The sequence below is a fragment of the Lampris incognitus genome, chromosome 16, assembly GCF_029633865.1.
Source record: "Lampris incognitus isolate fLamInc1 chromosome 16, fLamInc1.hap2, whole genome shotgun sequence".
NCBI classification, from domain to species: Eukaryota; Metazoa; Chordata; class Actinopteri; order Lampriformes; family Lampridae; genus Lampris; species Lampris incognitus.
This window is the reverse complement of record NC_079226.1, coordinates 2,596,777-2,618,959: the sequence shown is the minus strand read 5'-3', so window position 1 is coordinate 2,618,959 and position 22,183 is coordinate 2,596,777. Positions and strand designations below refer to the sequence as shown.

The 22,183-nt window shown below is 47.5% G+C and overlaps 1 protein-coding gene across 2 annotated transcripts in view; it reads left to right on the top strand.

Moving 5' to 3' along the window:
* Positions 1–22,183, top strand: part of syne1b (spectrin repeat containing, nuclear envelope 1b) — a 394,236-nt gene that overhangs the window by 247,091 nt on the left and 124,962 nt on the right. For both annotated transcript variants that reach the window (XM_056296155.1, XM_056296154.1), the window contains 9 exons: positions 1,968–2,099; positions 2,205–2,401; positions 4,720–4,852; positions 5,545–5,727; positions 5,869–6,018; positions 6,788–6,964; positions 9,120–9,275; positions 13,157–13,312; positions 13,486–13,656. In XM_056296155.1, coding sequence (XP_056152130.1) covers positions 1,968–2,099; positions 2,205–2,401; positions 4,720–4,852; positions 5,545–5,727; positions 5,869–6,018; positions 6,788–6,964; positions 9,120–9,275; positions 13,157–13,312; positions 13,486–13,656 — 1,455 coding nt within the window. The remainder of the gene's footprint in view (positions 1–1,967; positions 2,100–2,204; positions 2,402–4,719; positions 4,853–5,544; positions 5,728–5,868; positions 6,019–6,787; positions 6,965–9,119; positions 9,276–13,156; positions 13,313–13,485; positions 13,657–22,183) is intronic.

Genomic DNA, 22,183 nt, shown 5'->3' with positions numbered 1-22,183 from the left:
ATGATACATCAGGAACATAATAATGATACATCAGGAAAATAATGATGATACATCAGGAACATAATAATGATACATCAGGAACATAATAATGATACATCAGGAAAATAATAATGATACATCAGGAAATAATGATGATACATCAGGAACATAATAATGATACATCAGGAAAATAATAATGATACATCAGGAAATAATGATGATACATCAGGAACATAATAATGATACATCAGGAACATAATAATGATTCAACAGGAAAATAATGATGATACATCAGGAAAATAATAATGACACATCAGGAACATAATAATGATACATCAGGAAAATAATAATGATACATCAGGAACATAATAATGATACATCAGGAAAATAATAATGATACATCAGGAAAATAATGATGATACATCCGTAAAATAATAATGATACATCAGGAACCAGGAACACTTTGTAATTTTATTTCATGCACTTGCACACACGAAATGAAACAAATCATCATTTCCCCCAGCCCACAGCAGTGCAACACAAAGACAAAAACATATCCAAAAACTACAAGAACACACATATCCAGACTAACCAACACATCCAAACTAACACACATATCCAGACTAACACACACATCCAAACTAACACACATATCCAAACTAACCCACACATCCAAACTAACACACACATCCAAACTAACACACACATCCAAACTAACACATATATCCAAACTAACACACACATCCAAACACACATATCCAAACTAACACACACATCCAAACTAACACACATATCAAAACTAACACACATATCCAAACTAACACACACATCCAAACTAACACACACATCCAAACTAACACATATATCCAAACTAACACACACATCCAAACACACATATCCAAACTAACACACACATCCAAGCTAACACACATATCAAAACTAACACACACATCCAAACTAACACATATATCCAAACCAAACAAAAAAATCACTGTCCAGGAGAGTGAACGCCAGCCAGGATGACTGTCGGAACTGCAGGTCTGCATGGGCTAGCAGTTAGCTTAGCCTGCCCCGCTTCCATGTCCTGTCAGACCGCCCTCGATGTTTCCTCTTGGGGTGCAGCTCCGGGCAAAGCCGTGGTCCTTGGGCCCACCAGACGCAGCAAACTATGCTTCCTCAACCGATCCAGTGCTAGCTCTCCCAGCCAGACACCTTTGACACACCTCCACACAACGACACTAAAAACACAGTCAAGGCTAGGTGAGGCCGCCGCCAGACCACCCTCGGTGTTATCGGAACTGCAGGTCTGCATGGGCTAGCAGTTAGCTTAGCCTGCCCTGCTTCCGCCTCCTGTCAGACTGCCCTCGATGTTTCCTCTTCGGGCTCAGCTCCGGGCAGGGCCGTGGTCCCTGGGCCCACAGGACACAATAGACCAAGCTGTCCCAGCCGATCCAGTGCCAGCTGTCCCAGCCATCAAACGAAGACACAAACTTAAGACGCAGACGTGGACAAAGACACTGCATGGATGGTACTGGGTGAGGCCGCCTCAAACGTGGATTCGTGCCGCCATCTTCCCACACTGGAAGCAGAAAAATACATACATGTTAAACCAGATTGAATTCTACCTCTGAAAACGTTGTTTGATTGGAACATGTCACTGTTACATCATTTGACTCAGCCAGCAGCTTCTTCTGTTGTCTAGGAGATTAGCAAAACATGTTACTGTCCATCCACAGCTGTCGTAAATGAATTATAATGATGATGATGGTGGTGGTGGTTATTGTTTTTGATAGTGGTAGTAGTAGTAGTAGCAGTAGTAGTGAGAAAAAGAGGAAGAGTTATAGTAGTGGTTGTTTATTGATCCAAAAATACAATATCTATTCTTATTTAGCAATGCTAAACATTCATGCTTATCTGAACGAGTCATTTCTCTCTCTTATTTCTACTGTGTGATGTGTGTGTGTGTGTGTGTGTGTGTGTTGTGTCAGACATGGGGCTGTCTAGTGCAGGACTACCAGTGTCTATATCGCCACCTGGAGACTGTGGAGAGCAGCATCCCCACTGTGGGAATGGTGGAGGAGACTGAAGAGAAGCTTCATGACAGAATCTCACTATACAAGGTACAAGACACACACAAATACACACGCACACGCGTGCACACACACCAGCACACATAGTGTCCATGGTGACTTGTTTGCCAGATTTTCGGGTGAATGTGTGTTCAGGGTCTGAAGGGCCGGCTGATGGAGCACCAGCACAAGCTGTACCAGGTGCTGGAGGAGGGGAAGCGCCTCCTGCTGTCGGTTTGCTGCCCTGTGCTGGAGAACCAGCTCACCTTGCTGGGGGAACACTGGCTCAGCAACACCACCAAGGTGAACAAGGAGCTACAGCGTCTGGACACCATCCTCAAACACTGGACCAGGTATTATTCCGGGCCTAAATCTGAATCTGAATCTGAACTGGAAACCAGATCAGAATCAGAGTCAAATTCTGAATAAAATCATTTTTTATTTGCTACGTACACCGTATGCAGAGGGGATTGGATGTATTAGGTGATCCTGACTCCTGCATGAAAACTTGACTTTAGATTCACCAAGTGATAGTAAAGTCTTGTAGGAATTCTCAGAGGCGGCAAGAAGCAGAATTCATTATAACAATAGCAAATAAAGGCACTATTATAAGGAACGTGGTAAATGGCTTATTGTATTGTGTGTCTGTTTAGGGTGTTCAGGTTAATACTCCTGTCTTTGCCCCTGAGCAAGGCAATGGAAAGAAGAAGTGGAGTTGGTCCCCGGGCGCTGCAGCTGCCCACTGCTGCTACACAATAGGCTGGGTTAAATGTAGACAACACATTCATTGTAAGAATACAATTCGTTGAAAGAATAATATGTTGAATAAAGTGGCTTTTGCTTTCTTTACATCATCGGCGGTCACTCGAAGTGAGTATGATGTCCTCTCCGTTGGGTTGTCTACTTGTGGGTCTTCAGAAGGCTGTAGAGGCTGATCTGCGAGCCACATACTTTGGTGCAATGTGGACAGGGGAAAGTGGTGGTTGAGCCTTTTTCTCTCTCTCCTTACGGTGCTGTCCCTTTTTCTCTGCAGCATAGAGGAGTTCCATTTCATGACGTGCAGCTCCTTCCGGCACATGTGCAGTGCAGTGTGTTTCCAGTTGCTCGATGTGATGTTGGATTTCTTCAGACTAGTCTTGATATTGTCCTTGAAACATTTCTTCTGCCCGCTGGGAGCTCACTGACCTTCCTTCAGCTGGGAAGACAGGATCTGTTTGGGGAGACGTGTGTTGGACATGCGGATGACATGCCCTTTCCATCAGAGTTGGTGCTGCATTAATAATAATAATAATAATAATAATAATAATGATAGTACATTGTATTTGTCGGCGCCTTTCAGCGCACTCAAGAACACCTTACAGAACACAGCAAAAAACCAGCAGCACTGTATCAGACAGCATAAAGTCACAACAAAGCAGGTAGACAATAAAAAGTTAACACAACAGATAAGTATAAAATCGTCATCTGCACAAAACTCAGTGAGGCGTGGGTCAGACTGAATATGCCAGTTTGAAAAGGTGCGTTTTTAGATGGGATGTAAAGGTTGAAAGAGAGTCAGTGTTGTGAATGTCTTGTGGGAGAGAGTTCCATAGCTTGGGGACAGAACGACTGAAGACCCTAGACCCCATGGTAGTCCAGCAGGCCGATGGTGTAGTGAGTTGGAGAGCAGAAGAGGATCTGAGAGTCGGGAGGGCGTGTAGATAAGATAAGATACTTCACTGTCATTGTGTACACACAACAAAATTTCGTTTGGTGACTCTCAGACCAGCAGCACTAGACAAGGTAAATGATTAAAAAATAAAACAAGATAAAAACAAGAACAAACAACATTTAGTATAAATAAGTGAGGTAGTAAAAATAAGAGTTCAGAAAGATATGAAGGAGCTAGGTTATTAAGAGCCTTAAAGGTGAGGAGCGGGATCTTGAAGTCGATACGGTATTTAACAGGGAGCCAATGGAGCTGCTGAAGAACAGGAGTGATGTGATCTAAGGACGGAGTTCTGGTAATGATACGAGCAGCTGAATTCTGGACCAGTTCACGTTTATGAAGACACTTGAGGGGAAGACCAAAGAGGACAGAATTGCATTATTGTGGTGGTGGTGGTGCTAGTCATGTTGGCTTCTTCCAGAATGCTGATGTTGGTGCGTCTGTCCTTCCAACTGATCCTCAGGATCTTTGGTAAAGATCTTTGGTGGTACTGTTCCAGGGCTCTCAGGTGCCTGCTGTAGACATGGTCTGTGACTGCTCCATACAGCAGGCTGGGGAGAACAGCAGCTCTGTAGACCAGGAGTTTTGTTTTGGCCTTTAGCTTTCGGTCCTCAAAGACTCCTTTTCCTTTTCCTGAGTCTGGCGTAAGCGCCACTGGCACAACTCAGGCAAAGGGTGACCTCAGAGTCGATGTCAGCTTTTGAGGAGAGAAGGCTGCCGAGGTAGGGGAAGTTCTCAATTTTTTCAATAATTTTGTTGTCCACTTTTATGGTGGGCTGGGTCACAAACAAACCATAAAGCGTAGAGTTATTAAAGTGCTTTGATTTGCGTGCGCCTCACAGTTTAACCCTCATGGGGGACAAGGTGTAGGCAGGGTCCTCACAGTACATGGATGGTATCATCAGTAGTCATGTGACGCCCTCATCTCATCTCTGACAAACTGCATGTGTTGTGTGTTGTCAGGTACCAGAGGCAGTCTGCTGAGCTGAATGAATGGCTGCAGTCGGCTCTGGAGCGGCTGGAGTTCTGGAACACACAGGCTGTTTTGGTCCCACAGGAGCTGGAGACCATCAGAGACCACCTCTCCGCCTTCCTGGTGAGCCCACGGACCACATGTTGAACACAGCAGCAGTACAGTGGGTCCTCAGATCCTGTGGGTCAGACATTCTGCCTCATCTGGAACACACAGCAAATCAAATGTCAATGATTAAGTGGTTAAACTCTTAACAGATTGATGATGTCGTTCAGATCTGCTACATTCTGTATTCTTTTAATTTTTACCTTCAGCCACACTTCTTTTAGTCAGTTAACACAGGCAACACGTGTGTGTATTTGATATTGTAATATTATATTACTGTAATAATGTTCATAATGGGGATACTGTATGGTGTGAATACTACATACTAGAGACACTATATCATATTTCATTGCCATTGTTATATCTCTACGTTTGCATACACAGTGTTGTTTTTGTTTGTCAGACTTGTCATGTTAGCCAAGTAAAGAATCTCTTGTTTTACAGCCTTGTCTCGCCAAGGCTCATAAATGAATAAACTTTACTAACAATGTCAGTGACTTGCATTGATTTAACACACTGCAAAATCCAGCATGCCAAGATACACAGAACACCAAACCCATCCAAATAAATTGAATTATTTTTTATCTTCTGCTTAAATCTTGTTAATTCTATTTAGTGTCACATATTCCCTGTGACGTGAGACAAGTAAAACGAATTCTGCTTCTTATTCAGATGATTCTCTGATGATTTTCCATCGCTCTCCGTCTCAGGAGTTCTCTAAGGAGGTGGAGGCAAGGTCCAGTCTGAAGGCCTCGGTGCTGAGTGAGGGGAACCGGCTGCTGCGGCTGAAGAAAGTGGACACGGCGGCACTGCGGGCCGAAGTGGCACGTGTGGACTCACAGTGGGCAGAGCTTCTGACACGCGTCCCAGTGGTGCAGGAGAAACTGCATCAGGTAGCGCCACGTGTGTCCAGACTATGCACACTTACCTGCCGTGGGGCAAATAGGATTAACGCTCCTCTACCGAACTTATTCGCAGCGCTGAATGTTATTCCCACCAGGGAAGTCTGATGAGTGGGTTTCGTTTCCTCACAGATCCAGATGGAGAAGCTGGCCTCCCGACATGCCATCGCTGAGCTGTTCAACTGGATGTCGCTGATGGAGAATGTCATCCAGGAAGACGAGGAGAATTTGAAGAGCGCTGTGGGGTCGATGGTCATCCAGGACTACCTGCAGAAGTACAAGGTGATGTACCAAGATTCACCTGGTGTCTCCATGCTGACTGTGTCTACATCAGGATTTGTGGATTGACTCCAGCTACACTGTTTTCCTTTCTTTTTGATTTTCTTTTTTCAGTTTATTTCCAAATCTTGTGATACAAGTACAGATGTTATGCAGCAGATAAACTGGTTTATTAAGTTTTTCATGTAGTTTGAAGTCTGTATCGAAGTGGGACATTTGAAATAATGTAGACATTGAAGCAAAGCACACCTAGACAGTCATGTCTGGTGAGGACAGCTCCAGAAAAACTTTTCCAACTACATAACTAACTCCTTCAGAATATAGTACATACATATATGTGTAAGGCTGAGTTGCATTCGACCAAAAAACTCTGTATTGCAGTTTTAAAGTGTGTGTTACACACTCATTCTGTCCTGACTGCACATGTGTGAAGGGCTGTTATGTCAGTTATGAAGGGCTTAGGTTCAGTTACACCTGACAGATATTCAGATCTGGTTAACATGGAGTCTGGTGAGTTAGTGTAGACCGGGGGTGGGCAGTCTTATCCAGAATGGGCCGGTGTGGGTGCAGGTTTTTGTTCCAACCAAGCAGTTCCACACCTGATGCCACTAATCAACCAGCAGAGGCGTCGCTGAGGAAGTTGATTAGGAGACACAGGTGTGTAACTGCTTGGCTGGAACAAAAACCTGCACCCACACCGGCCCGTTCTGGATAAGACTGCCCACCCCTGGTGTAGACTATACTCAGACTGAATTTGTCGCTGTTCTTGCAGGGCTTCAGGGTCGACACCAGTTGTAAGCAGCTGACGGTGGACTTTGTCAACCAGTCGGTGCTGCAGATCAGCAGTCAGGATGTGGAGAGCAAACGCAGTGACAAGACCGACTTCGCCGAGCAGCTGGGGGCCATGAACCGCCGCTGGCAGCTCCTGCAGGGCCATATCACAGAGAGGGTGGGGCCAAAACCAGTCACACTAAGTGCTGGCATCATGAATTAGCATATCAATCAGTCAGTCAAGTCCCATTTGATACAGCACATGAATATAATCATTGCATAGCATGGATGGATATAGGTAAATATAGAGTTCAACGGTCAAGGTTTTTAACTGATAGCTAAGTTGTTCGCACATTTGAAGTATTTGACTCATAATAATGATAATAATAATAATAAGGTTACTGTATTGCTCATAATAAGCAAAACAACACACAGACACTTGTGTAATAATGTATTGTCACAGTCGGTGTTCTCCTTTACAGAGGCACAGAGAGGTTCACTGATGGTTCAGCAGCCTGTTGACTGAAGAACACAATAAAAACACAATAAAAAAAGATTAAAGTTACATTAACAACAGAGAGCTACAGTCTCTGGTCTTAATCCAGGACATGGACTCTGTTTTATCTACTGCCAGGTAATGGCAGATTCAGAGAAGCTGGTCCTTCACGGGCCTGGACCCGTTACCATGCATATCCAAACCCACCCCGCTACCTGTAGATTTAATCAGTCAACTCCCACAAACCACTGGGCACATCCATTCATACCCGCTACCCGAGCTGAGAGCGCGTCGGCCTACACAGCTGCAGTCCGGCCTACGTCAGTCCAGACAAGTGCGTCGGTGCATGTCTTTCAACACAAGTCTAGCAGGAGGCCCCTGCTGCTTGTTAGATGTTTGTGATGGATGGATCTGGTTTCCTAGTAAAAGGTGAATGAAAGACTGGGCAGAATATTGAAAATCACCTCGGTTCCTGCATATTATAATTTGCCACGTAACCTATGACAACGGATGTAAATAAATATTATAACCTGCCACGTAACCTATGACAACGGATGTAAATAAATAAATAAATGAATATTATAACCTGCCACGTAACCTGGGTTAAATAAACATTATAACCTGCCACGTAACCTGAGACAACGGATGTAAATAAATAAATAAACATTATAACCTGCCACATAACCTGGGTTAAGTAAATAAATAAATATTATAACCTGCCACGTAGCCCGGGGCAACGGATGTAAATAAATAAATAAGTATTGTAACCTGCCACGTAACCTGGGGTAACGGATGTAAATAAATAAACTATACTATACTGTACATACTACAACAGTTTTACACATATATATATATATATGTATGATTGGCAGCCGATGATGCTTATGGCATGAAGCAGGCTTGTACTGTCTCATAAAGAATTTACTTGACTGACTGGGTTATTCTGCTCCTTATTTATTGAGCACTTTCCCTGCCGTTGAGTGTTTCTTTTAACAAAGTTATCGCACAGCAAGAAGGTCCCGGGTTCGAGCCCCGGGGTAGTCCGACCTTGGGAGTCATCCCGGGTCACCCTCCGTGTGGAGTTTGCACGTTCTCCCCGTGTCTGTGTGGGTTTCCTCCCACAGTCCAAAGACATGTAGGTCAGGTGAACCACCCGTACTACATTGTCCCTAGATGTGAATGTGTGTGTGTGTGTGTGTGTGTGTGTGTGTGTGTGTGTGTGTGTGTGTGTGTTTGTTGGCCCTGTGATGGCCTGGCGGCCTGTCCAGGGTGTCTCCCCGCCTGCCGCCCACTGACTGCTAGGATAGGCTCCAGCATCCTCGCCACCCTGACAGCAGGATAAGTGGTTCAGATAATGGATGGATGCATGGATATATATATATACACACACACACACACACATATATAGGATATGTATGTGTATGTATATATATATATGTGTGTGTGTGTGTGTGTGTGTGTATATCCTCACACCTGTCACTCATGCAGGCTCAAACTCTAAAGTGTTGTTCATGTTTTTAACTTATATTGATTGGATTTTGCGTTTTACAAATCACAGAATCAACATGTGAAATAAATCCAGTATCATCCCCGTCCCTCCTCTGCTCCCTAACATGCCCCCCCCCACACACACACACAATCCCCCGAAATGACATCAGGTAAAATAAATATACGACAGCTATACAGCCACTTGGTTTATATAGCCACAGACCAGGGAGGGACAGGTGGTGTTCATGTCATGTGGTTTCTGATCACATGTTGTGTTAGTGTGGTCATGTGTTACTGTCCCTGTTGATGCTCTTCATTTCATGTTTCTGTACACGGTGTGTGTGTGTAGATCCAGTTCCTGGAGGGTTTGCTGGAAAAGTGGGTGGAGTATGAGAGCAGTGTTCAGGCCCTCAAGTCGTGGATGAGCGGTCAGGAGGAGCGACTGAAGAGGAAGCACCGCCTGGAGGATCTGACATCCGTTCAGAGCGCGCTCAAAGACTGCCAGGCAAGGCCACGTCCTCCATTCATGTCATGCCCTCCTGTCCCCTCTATTCATGCCATGCCCTTATGTCCCCTCCATTCATGTCATGCCCTCCTGTCCCCTCCATTCATGTCATGCACTCCTGTCCCCTCTATTCATGCCATGCCCTTATGTCCCCTCCATTCATGTCATGCCCTCCTGTCTCCTCCATTCATGTCATGCCCTCCTGTCCCCTCCATTCATGTCGTGCCCTCCTGTCTCCTCCATTCATGTCATGCCCTCCTGTCTCCTCCATTCATGTCATGCCCTCCTGTCTCCTCCATTCATGTCATGCACTCATGTCCCCTCCATTCATGTCATGCCCTCCTGTCCCTCCATTCATGTCATGCCCTCCTGTCCCCTCCATTCATGTCATGCCCTCCTGTCCCCTCCATTCATGTCATGCACTCCTGTCCCCTCCATTCATGTCATGCACTCCTGTCCCCTCCATTCATGTCATGCCCTCCATTCATGTCATGCCCTCCTGTTCCCTCCATTCATGTCATGTCCTCCTGTCCCCTCCATTCATGCCATGCCCTCATGTCCCCTCCATTCATGTCATGCCCTCCTGTCCCCTCCATTCATGTCATGCCCTCCTGTCTCCTCCATTCATGTCATGCCCTCCTGTCCCCTCTATTCATGTCATGCACTCATGTCCCTTCCATTCATGTCATGCCCTCCTGTTCCTCCATTCATGTCATGCCCTCCTGTCCCCTCCATTCATGTCATGCCCTCCTGTCCCCTCCATTAATGTCATGCACTCCTGTCCCCTCCATTCATGTCATGCCCTCCATTCATGTCATGCCCTCCTGTTCCCTCCATTCATGTCATGTCCTCCTGTCCCCTCCATTCATGTCATGTCCTCATGTCCCCTCCATTCATGTCATGTCCTCCTGTCCCCCCCATTCATGTCATGCCCTCATGTCCCCTCCATTCATGTCTTGTCCTCCTGTCCCCTCCATTCATGTCATGCCCTCCTGTCCCCTTGTTGCTGTTTCTGCCGTCTCTGCTCTGTCAGAATGTAGCGTAGCTGAACGTACAGAGCGAAATCAAGCTCGTGACCAAACGGGTTACATCATTAAACGTACAAGAAGCAGCAGACACATGCAGGAATCAGGAACACTTTGTCGTTTCCCCCAGCCCACAGCAGAACAACACACGGACAAAAACACATGCAGGATCTACAGAACTAACGTATATAAACAACAACAAAAAAAAAATCACTGTCCAAGGAGCAAATGCCAGCCAGGACGACGGTCGGAACTGCCGGTCTGCGGGGGCTAGCAGTTAGTTTGCCCTGACTACGCATCCTGTCAGACCGCCCTCCGTGTTCCCTCCTCGTACGCAGCTCCAGGCAGGGGCCGTAGTCCCTGTAGCAGTGGGACGAAGCAGACCAAGCCTTCCCAGCCAGACACCCTCGACACACCTCCCCGAACGCCACACGACGACATCAAACAAACCACAGTCAACGCCAGGCAAGGCCGCTGCCAGACCACCCTCGGTGTTATCAGAACTGCCAGTCTGCATGGGCTAGCAGTTAGCTTAGCCTGCCCCGCTTCTGCATTGTGCCAGACCACCCTCGGTGTTACCTCCTCGGGGGCAGCTCTGGGCAGGGCCGCAGTCCCTGGGCCCACAGAGCATCAGACCAAGCTCTCACAGCCGATCCAGCACCAGACGTCCCAGCCAACAAACGAAGACAAACATTTAGACGCAGACGTGGACAAAGACACTGCATCGATGGTACTGGGTGAGGCCGCCGCAAATGTGAATTCGCGCCGCCGTCTTCCCACACCGGTACTGGGTAAGGCTGCTGCCAACGTGAATTCGCACTGCTGTCTTCCCACACCGGTACTTAGTGAGGCCGCCGCCAATGTGAATTTGCCCCGCGTCTTCCCACACCGGTACTTGGTGAGGCCACTGCCAATGTGAATTTGCCCCGCGTCTTCCCACACCGGTACTTGGTGAGGCCGCCGCCAATGTGAATTTGCCCCGCGTCTTCCCACACCGGTACTTAGTGAGGCCGCCGCCAATGTGAATTTGCGCCGCCGTCTTCCCACACCGGTACTTGGTGAGGCCGCTGCCAATGTGAATTTGCGCCACCGTCTTCCCACACTGGTACTGGGTAAGGCTGCTGCCAACGTGAATTTGCGCTGCTGTCTTCCCACACCAGTACTGGGTGAGGCCGCTGCCAATGTGAATTTGCGCTGCTGTCTTCCCACACCAGTACTGGGTGAGGCCGCTGCCAATGTGAATTTGCGCCACCGTCTTCCCACACTGGTACTGGGTAAGGCTGCTGCCAATGTGAATTTGCGCTGCTGTCTTCCCACACCGGTACTTGGTGAGGCCACTGCCAATGTGAATTTGCCCCGCGTCTTCCCACACCGGTACTTGGTGAGGCCACTGCCAATGTGAATTTGCCCCGCGTCTTCCCACACCGGTACTTGGTGAGGCCGCCGCCAATGTGAATTTGCCCCGCGTCTTCCCACACCGGTACTTAGTGAGGCCGCCGCCAATGTGAATTTGCGCCGCCGTCTTCCCACACCGGTACTTGGTGAGGCCGCTGCCAATGTGAATTTGCGCCACCGTCTTCCCACACTGGTACTGGGTAAGGCTGCTGCCAACGTGAATTTGCGCTGCTGTCTTCCCACACCAGTACTGGGTGAGGCCGCCGCCAATGTGAATTCGCGCTGCTGTCTTCCCACACCGGTACTTTGTGAGGCCGCCGCCAATGTGAATTTGCGCTGCCGTCTTCCCACACCGGTACTTGGTGAGGCCGCTGCCAATGTGAATTTGCGCCACCGTCTTCCCACACTGGTACTGGGTAAGGCTGCTGCCAATGTGAATTTGCGCTGCTGTCTTCCCACACCAGTACTGGGTGAGGCCGCTGCCAATGTGAATTTGCGCCACCGTCTTCCCACACTGGTACTGGGTAAGGCTGCTGCCAATGTGAATTTGCGCTGCTGTCTTCCCACACCGGTACTTGGTGAGGCCACTGCCAATGTGAATTTGCCCCGCGTCTTCCCACACCGGTACTTGGTGAGGCCGCCGCCAATGTGAATTTGCCCCGCGTCTTCCCACACCGGTACTTAGTGAGGCCGCCGCCAATGTGAATTTGCGCCGCCGTCTTCCCACACCGGTACTTGGTGAGGCCGCTGCCAATGTGAATTTGCGCCACCGTCTTCCCACACTGGTACTGGGTAAGGCTGCTGCCAATGTGAATTTGCGCTGCTGTCTTCCCACACCAGTACTGGGTGAGGCCGCTGCCAATGTGAATTTGTGCCGCCATCTTCCCACACCGGTACTGGGTAAGGCTGCTGCCAACGTGAATTCGCGCCGCCATCTTCCCACATCGGAAGCGGAATTCATACAGGCTTATGTGGAAAATCCCTCAGTATTCCCCCCGGATATTCCATCTAAATCTAAGTCTAAATCCTCAACAGAACAATACTATAATACTATAGTAGTGCTATACTATACTATAATACAATACTAAAAATTAAGACTATTGCCTAGTAGAGACCTGTTACCTGCAGTATTTTCTTATTTGTGAAGCTTGCTTGGTTTTTGCATTTGGTCGATAAAGATACCTGTAATTTCTTGATTCCTTTACCTTCTCACCAACTTCAGTATTGTAAGATAGGTGATGTTCTGTTCCAGACACTTTGATTGATGCTCTGTCTGTCTCCTGTGTCTCCAGTGTGTTCATTTGCTTTACAACATTGAGTTTCTGTCCATTGTTCCTTAGTCCTGCAGGTTAAATTCCTCACATGATCAAACTGACTTGGCCACCAAATAAACCGGTTTGACCAGTGGATGTTCTGCAGGCGTCTGAAATGGTGGCTGTGCTCGGTGTGTTGTGTTGGCAGGAGATGGAGGAGATGGTGAAGGAGAAGGAGAAGGATCTGGAACGGGTGGAGGAGCAGGGCTGTGCCCTCGTCCAAAACAAGACCGACGAGGCCTGTGCCATCGTCATGGAAACACTGCAGGGAGTCAACCACACCTGGGCCAACCTGGACCACTTGGTAAGCCCCGCCCACCCCCATCTGCTTTACACTGAGTCTGCTGTGACAAAGGTTCTGGTCTGGTCAGAGTTGTTCTACTTTTTTTATCATTACATTCAATTCTGATCTGAGTTTTTTGTATCTGGTTCTTTGGGTTTTCTGTGTGGTTCTATGTTGTGTTCATGTCTCATCAGATAGGACAGCTGAAGATCAGTCTAAGGTCGGTTCTGGACCAGTGGAGTCTTTACAAACGGGCCTCGGAGGAAATCAACGGATACCTGATGGAAGGACGATACTCCGTGTCCCGCTTCCGCCTCCTCACTGGATCACTGGAGGCCGTCGAGCTGCAGGTGCAGAGTTTGCAGGTAATGATGCTAATAATCATAGTCATCATAATCCTCATCATTGTCAGCACCATTATCATAATGATAATAATCATATGATGATAATGACAATAATCTGCTCTGTTCAGAGCGGATCACAACACAGAGCTATCTGGCAAAAAGAAGGGTTGCGTTTGTCATTCAAACACTTTTAACACTTTAATGTTTGACCTGGAGGACACAAGAATCAGGCTTCCGAATTAGCTGCAAATATTTTTATTGTTGAACTTGAGGTAAACTAAGCAATCACTCAACTCAATGTGTGTCGCAGCACGCATCAACATATATAAATACGTCAGTAACAGAAAGTAGTGACATACAATTAATTATATGGTATGTAACAGAAAGGTGGGTGGAGGAATTTGTTTTTATATTAACACTGGCTGGTGTTGCATCAAGTGGTGGGATTACATCAAGGATCGGCTCTGAGCCCTTTCTTGTTTGCAATGGTGATGGACAGGTTGATGGACGAGATCAGAAAGGAGTCTCCATTGACTATGATGTTTGTGGATGACATTGTGATGTGTAGTGAGAGTAGGGTGCAGGTGGAGGAGAGCCTGGAGAGGTGGAGGTATGCACTGGAGAGAAGAGGAATGAAAGTCAGTAGCAGCAAGACAGAATACTTATGCATGAATGAGAGGGAGGACAGTGGAATGATGAGGATGCAAGGAGTAGAGGGGATGAAGGTGGATGAGTTTAAATACTTGGGGTCAACTGTTCAAAGTAACGGGGAGTGCAGAAGAGAGGTGAAGAAGAGAGTGCGGGCAGGGTGGAGTGGGTGGAGAAGAGTGTCAGGAGTGATGTGTGACAGAAGGGTACCAGCAAGAGTTAAAGGGAAGGTTTACAAGATGGTAGTGAGACCAGCTATGTTATATGGTTTAGAGACAGTGGCACTGATGAAAAGACAGGAGGAGGAGCTGGAGGTGGCGGAGGTGAAGATGATAAGATTTTCATTGGGAGTGACGAAGAAGGACAGGGTTAGGAACGAGTATATTAGAGGGACAGCTCAGGTTGGACGGTTTGGAGACAAAGCAAGAGAGGCAAGATAGAGATGGTGTGGACATGTGTGGAGGAGAGATGCTGGGTATACTGGGAGAAGGATGCTGAATATGGAGCTGCCAGGGAAGAGAAGAGGAAGGCCAAAGAGGAGGTTTATGGATGTGGTGAGGGAGGACATGCAGGTGGCTGGTGTGACAGAGGAAGATGCAGAGGGCAGGAAGAGATGGAAATGGATGATCCGCTGTGGCGCCCCCTAACGGGAGCAGCCAAAAGTAGTGGTAGTAGTTGTAGTGGTAGTGGTAGTAGTAGTTGTCGTGGTAGTGGTAGTAGTAGTGGTAGTAGTAGTAGTGGTAGTAGTAGAGGTGGTAGTAGTAGTAGTGGTGGTGGTGGTAGTAGTAGTAGTGGTAGTAGTAGTAGTAGTAGTAGTGGTGGTGGTGGTAGTAGTAGTAATGGTGGTGGGGGTGGTAGTAGTAGTACTGGTAGTGGTGGTGGTAGTAGTAGTAATAGTAGTAGTGATGGTAGTAGTAGTGGTAGTAGTAGTAGTAGTAGTAGTAGTAGTGATGGTAGTAGTGGTAGTAGTAGTAGTAGTGGTGGTAGTAGTAGTAGTGGTAGTGGTAGTAGTAGAGGTGGTAGTAGTAGTAGTAGTGGTGGTGGTGGTGGTAGTAGTAGTGGTGGTAGAAGTAGTAGTAGTAGTGGTGGTAGTAGTAGTAATGGTGGTGGTGGTAGTAGTAGTAGTACTGGTAGTGGTGGTGGTAGTAGTAGTAATAGTAGTAGTGATGGTAGTAGTAGTGGTAGTAGTAGTAGTAGTAGTGATGGTAGTAGTAGTAGTAGTGGTAGTAGTAGTGGTGGTGGTGGTGGTGGTGGTAGTAGTAGTAGTGGTAGTAGTAGTGGTAGTGGTAGTAGTAGAGGTGGTAGTAGTAGTGGTGGTGGTAGTGGTAGTAGTAGTGGTGGTAGAAGTAGTAGAAGTAGTAGTAGTGGTGGTGGTAGTAGTAGTAATGGTGGTGGTAGTAGTAGTACTGGTAGTGGTGGTGGTAGTAATAGTAGTAGTGATGGTAGTAGTAGTGGTAGTAGTAGTAGTAGTGATGGTAGTAGTAGTACTGGTAGTGGTGGTGGTAGTAATAGTAGTAGTGATGGTAGTAGTAGTGGTAGTAGTAGTAGTAGTGATGGTAGTAGTAGTAGTAGTAGTAGTGGTAGTAGTAGTAGTGGTGGTGGTGGTGGTGGTAGTAGTAGTAGTGGTAGTGGTAGTAAACACAATAAGAAGCATGTGTGTTTTGCGGTAGGAGAACAGCAGCTCATATACATGTTGTCTTGTAGCTAGCGTCCTGGCAGGTCGGTTTCTCTGTAGCTTTCAGTGTTTGTTTTCTTCCTGCAGGGCACCACAGACTGCATGTCATGTGGTAGTAGGTCACTACTACTACTACTACTACTACTACCGCAGGACACCACAGACAGCAAGTCCTGTGGTAGTAGGTCACTACTACTACTACTACTACTACCGCAGGACACCACAGACAGCAAGTCCTGTGGTAGTAGGTCACTACTACTACTACTACTACTACTACCGCAGGACACCACAGACAGCATGTCCTGTGGTAGTAGGTCACTACTACTACTACTACTACTACTACTACTACTACTACTACCGCAGGACACCACAGTCAGCATGTCGTGTGGTAGTAGGTCACTACTACTACTACTACTACTACCGCAGGACACCACAGTCAGCATGTCCTGTGTTAGTAGGTCACTACTACTACTACTACTACTACTACCGCAGGACACTACAGTCAGCATGTCATGTGGTACTAGGTCACTACTACTACTACTACTACCGCAGGACACCACAGACAGCATGTCATGTGGTAGTAGGTCACTACTACTACTACTACTACCGCAGGACACCACAGACAGCAAGTCCTGTGGTAGTAGGTCACTACTACTACTACTACTACTACTACCGCAGGACACCACAGTCAGCATGTCATGTGGTAGTAGGTCACTACTACTACTACTACTACTACCGCAGGACACCACAGACAGCAAGTCCTGTGGTAGTAGGTCACTACTACTACTACTACTACTACTACCGCAGGACACCACAGTCAGCATGTCCTGTGGTAGTAGGTCACTACTACTACTACTACTACTACTACCGCAGGACACCACAGTCAGCATGTCCTGTGTTAGTAGGTCACTACTACTACTACTACTACTACTACCGCAGGACACCACAGTCAGCATGTCCTGTGGTAGTAGGTCACTACTACTACTACTACTACTACCGCAGGACACCACAGACAGCATGTCCTGTGGTAGTAGGTCACTACTACTACTACTACTACCACTACTACCGCAGGACACCACAGACAGCATGTCCTGTGGTAGTAGGTCACTACTACTACTACTACTACTACTACCGCAGGACACCACAGACAGCATGTCCTGTGGTAGTAGGTCACTACTACTACTACTACTACTACTACCGCAGGACACCACAGACAGCATGTCCTGTGGTAGTAGGTCACTACTACTACTACTACTACTACTACTACCGCAGGACACCACAGTCAGAATGTCCTGTGTTAGTAGGTCACTACTACTACTACTACTACCGCAGGACACCACAGTCAGCATGTCCTGTGGTAGTAGGTCACTACTACTACTACCACTACTACCGCAGGACACCACAGACAGCATGTCCTGTGGTAGTAGGTCACTACTACTACTACTACTACTACTACCGCAGGACACCACAGACAGCATGTCCTGTGGTAGTAGGTCACTACTACTACTACTACTACTACTACTACCGCAGGACACCACAGTCAGCATGTCCTGTGGTAGTAGGTCACTACTACTACTACTACTACTACCGCAGGACACCACAGACAGCATGTCGTGTGGTAGTAGGTCACTACTACTACTACTACTACTACTACTACTACTACTACCGCAGGACACCACAGACAGCATGTCGTGTGGTAGTAGGTCACTACTACTACTACTACTACTACTACCGCAGGACACCACAGTCAGCATGTCCTGTGGTAGTAGGTCACTACTACTACTACTACTACTACTACTACCGCAGGACACCACAGTCAGCATGTCCTGTGGTAGTAGGTCACTACTACTACTACTACTACTACCGCAGGACACCACAGTCAGCATGTCCTGTGGTAGTAGGTCACTACTACTACTACTACTACCGCAGGACACCACAGTCAGCATGTCCTGTGGTAGTAGGTCACTACTACTACTACTACTACTACCGCAGGACACCACAGTCAGCATGTCCTGTGGTAGTAGGTCACTACTACTACTACCACTACTACCGCAGGACACCACAGACAGCATGTCCTGTGGTAGTAGGTCACTACTACTACTACTACTACTACTACCGCAGGACACCACAGACAGCATGTCCTGTGGTAGTAGGTCACTACTACTACTACTACTACCGCAGGACACCACAGTCAGCATGTCCTGTGGTAGTAGGTCACTACTACTACTACTACTACTACTACCGCAGGACACCACAGTCAGCATGTCCTGTGGTAGTAGGTCACTACTACTACTACTACTACTACCGCAGGACACCACAGTCAGCATGTCCTGTGGTAGTAGGTCACTACTACTACTACTACTACTACCGCAGGACACCACAGACAGCAAGTCCTGTGGTAGTAGGTCACTACTACTACTACTACTACTACTACCGCAGGACACCACAGTCAGCATGTCCTGTGGTAGTAGGTCACTACTACTACTACTACTACTACTACCGCAGGACACCACAGTCAGCATGTCCTGTGGTAGTAGGTCACTACTACTACTACTACTACTACCGCAGGACACCACAGTCAGCATGTCCTGTGGTAGTAGGTCACTACTACTACTACTACTACTACTACCGCAGGACACCACAGACAGCATGTCCTGTGGTAGTAGGTCACTACTACTACTACCGCAGGACACCACAGTCAGCATGTCCTGTGGTAGTAGGTCACTACTACTACTACTACTACTACTACCGCAGGACACCACAGACAGCATGTCCTGTGGTAGTAGGTCACTACTACTACTACTACTACCGCAGGACACCACAGTCAGCATGTCCTGTGGTAGTAGGTCACTACTACTACTACTACTACTACTACCGCAGGACACCACAGACAGCATGTCCTGTGGTAGTAGGTCACTACTACTACTACTACTACTACTACCGCAGGACACCACAGTCAGCATGTCCTGTGGTAGTAGGTCACTACTACTACTACTACTACTACTACCGCAGGACACCACAGACAGCATGTCCTGTGGTAGTAGGTCACTACTACTACTACTACTACTACTACCGCAGGACACCACAGACAGCATGTCCTGTGGTAGTAGGTCACTACTACTACTACTACTACTACTACTACTACCGCAGGACACCACAGTCAGCATGTCCTGTGGTAGTAGGTCACTACTACTACTACTACTACCGCAGGACACCACAGACAGCATGTCCTGTGGTAGTAGGTCACTACTACTACTACTACTACTACTACCGCAGGACACCACAGTCAGCATGTCCTGTGGTAGTAGGTCACTACTACTACTACTACTACTACCGCAGGACACCACAGACAGCATGTCGTGTGGTAGTAGGTCACTACTACTACTACTACTACTACTACTACTACTACTACCGCAGGACACCACAGACAGCATGTCGTGTGGTAGTAGGTCACTACTACTACTACTACTACTACTACCGCAGGACACCACAGTCAGCATGTCCTGTGGTAGTAGGTCACTACTACTACTACTACTACTACTACTACCGCAGGACACCACAGTCAGCATGTCCTGTGGTAGTAGGTCACTACTACTACTACTACTACTACCGCAGGACACCACAGTCAGCATGTCCTGTGGTAGTAGGTCACTACTACTACTACTACTACCGCAGGACACCACAGTCAGCATGTCCTGTGGTAGTAGGTCACTACTACTACTACTACTACTACCGCAGGACACCACAGTCAGCATGTCCTGTGGTAGTAGGTCACTACTACTACTACCACTACTACCGCAGGACACCACAGACAGCATGTCCTGTGGTAGTAGGTCACTACTACTACTACTACTACTACTACCGCAGGACACCACAGACAGCATGTCCTGTGGTAGTAGGTCACTACTACTACTACTACTACCGCAGGACACCACAGTCAGCATGTCCTGTGGTAGTAGGTCACTACTACTACTACTACTACTACTACCGCAGGACACCACAGTCAGCATGTCCTGTGGTAGTAGGTCACTACTACTACTACTACTACTACCGCAGGACACCACAGTCAGCATGTCCTGTGGTAGTAGGTCACTACTACTACTACTACTACTACCGCAGGACACCACAGACAGCAAGTCCTGTGGTAGTAGGTCACTACTACTACTACTACTACTACTACCGCAGGACACCACAGTCAGCATGTCCTGTGGTAGTAGGTCACTACTACTACTACTACTACTACTACCGCAGGACACCACAGTCAGCATGTCCTGTGGTAGTAGGTCACTACTACTACTACTACTACTACTACCGCAGGACACCACAGTCAGCATGTCCTGTGGTAGTAGGTCACTACTACTACTACTACTACTACTACCGCAGGACACCACAGACAGCATGTCCTGTGGTAGTAGGTCACTACTACTACTACCGCAGGACACCACAGTCAGCATGTCCTGTGGTAGTAGGTCACTACTACTACTACTACTACTACTACCGCAGGACACCACAGACAGCATGTCCTGTGGTAGTAGGTCACTACTACTACTACTACTACCGCAGGACACCACAGTCAGCATGTCCTGTGGTAGTAGGTCACTACTACTACTACTACTACTACTACCGCAGGACACCACAGACAGCATGTCCTGTGGTAGTAGGTCACTACTACTACTACTACTACTACTACCGCAGGACACCACAGTCAGCATGTCCTGTGGTAGTAGGTCACTACTACTACTACTACTACTACTACCGCAGGACACCACAGACAGCATGTCCTGTGGTAGTAGGTCACTACTACTACTACTACTACTACTACCGCAGGACACCACAGACAGCATGTCCTGTGGTAGTAGGTCACTACTACTACTACTACTACTACTACTACTACCGCAGGACACCACAGTCAGCATGTCCTGTGGTAGTAGGTCACTACTACTACTACTACTACCGCAGGACACCACAGACAGCATGTCCTGTGGTAGTAGGTCACTACTACTACTACTACTACTACTACCGCAGGACACCACAGTCAGCATGTCCTGTGGTAGTAGGTCACTACTACTACTACTACTACTACTACTACCGCAGGACACCACAGTCAGCATGTCCTGTGGTAGTAGGTCACTACTACTACTACTACTACTACTACTACCGCAGGACACCACAGTCAGCATGTCCTGTGGTAGTAGGTCACTACTACTACTACTACTACTACTACCGCAGGACACCACAGTCAGCATGTCCTGTGGTAGTAGGTCACTACTACTACTACTACTACTACTACTACTACCGCAGGACACCACAGACAGCATGTCCTGTGGTAGTAGGTCACTACTACTACTACTACTACTACTACTACCGCAGGACACCACAGTCAGCATGTCCTGTGGTAGTAGGTCACTACTACTACTACTACTACTACTACCGCAGGACACCACAGTCAGCATGTCCTGTGGTAGTAGGTCACTACTACTACTACTACTACTACCGCAGGACACCACAGTCAGCATGTCCTGTGGTAGTAGGTCACTACTACTACTACTACTACTACCGCAGGACACCACAGTCAGCATGTCCTGTGGTAGTAGGTCACTACTACTACTACTACTACTACCGCAGGACACCACAGTCAGCATGTCCTGTGGTAGTAGGTCACTACTACTACTACTACTACTACTACTACCGCAGGACACCACAGTCAGCATGTCCTGTGGTAGTAGGTCACTACTACTACTACTACTACTACTACTACTACCGCAGGACACCACAGTCAGCATGTCCTGTGGTAGTAGGTCACTACTACTACTACTACTACCGCAGGACACCACAGACAGCATGTCCTGTGGTAGTAGGTCACTACTACTACTACTACTACTACTACCGCAGGACACCACAGTCAGCATGTCCTGTGGTAGTAGGTCACTACTACTACTACTACTACTACTACTACCGCAGGACACCACAGTCAGCATGTCCTGTGGTAGTAGGTCACTACTACTACTACTACTACTACTACTACCGCAGGACACCACAGTCAGCATGTCCTGTGGTAGTAGGTCACTACTACTACTACTACTACTACCGCAGGACACCACAGTCAGCATGTCCTGTGGTAGTAGGTCACTACTACTACTACTACTACTACTACCGCAGGACACCACAGTCAGCATGTCCTGTGTTAGTAGGTCACTACTACTACTACCACTACTACCGCAGGAC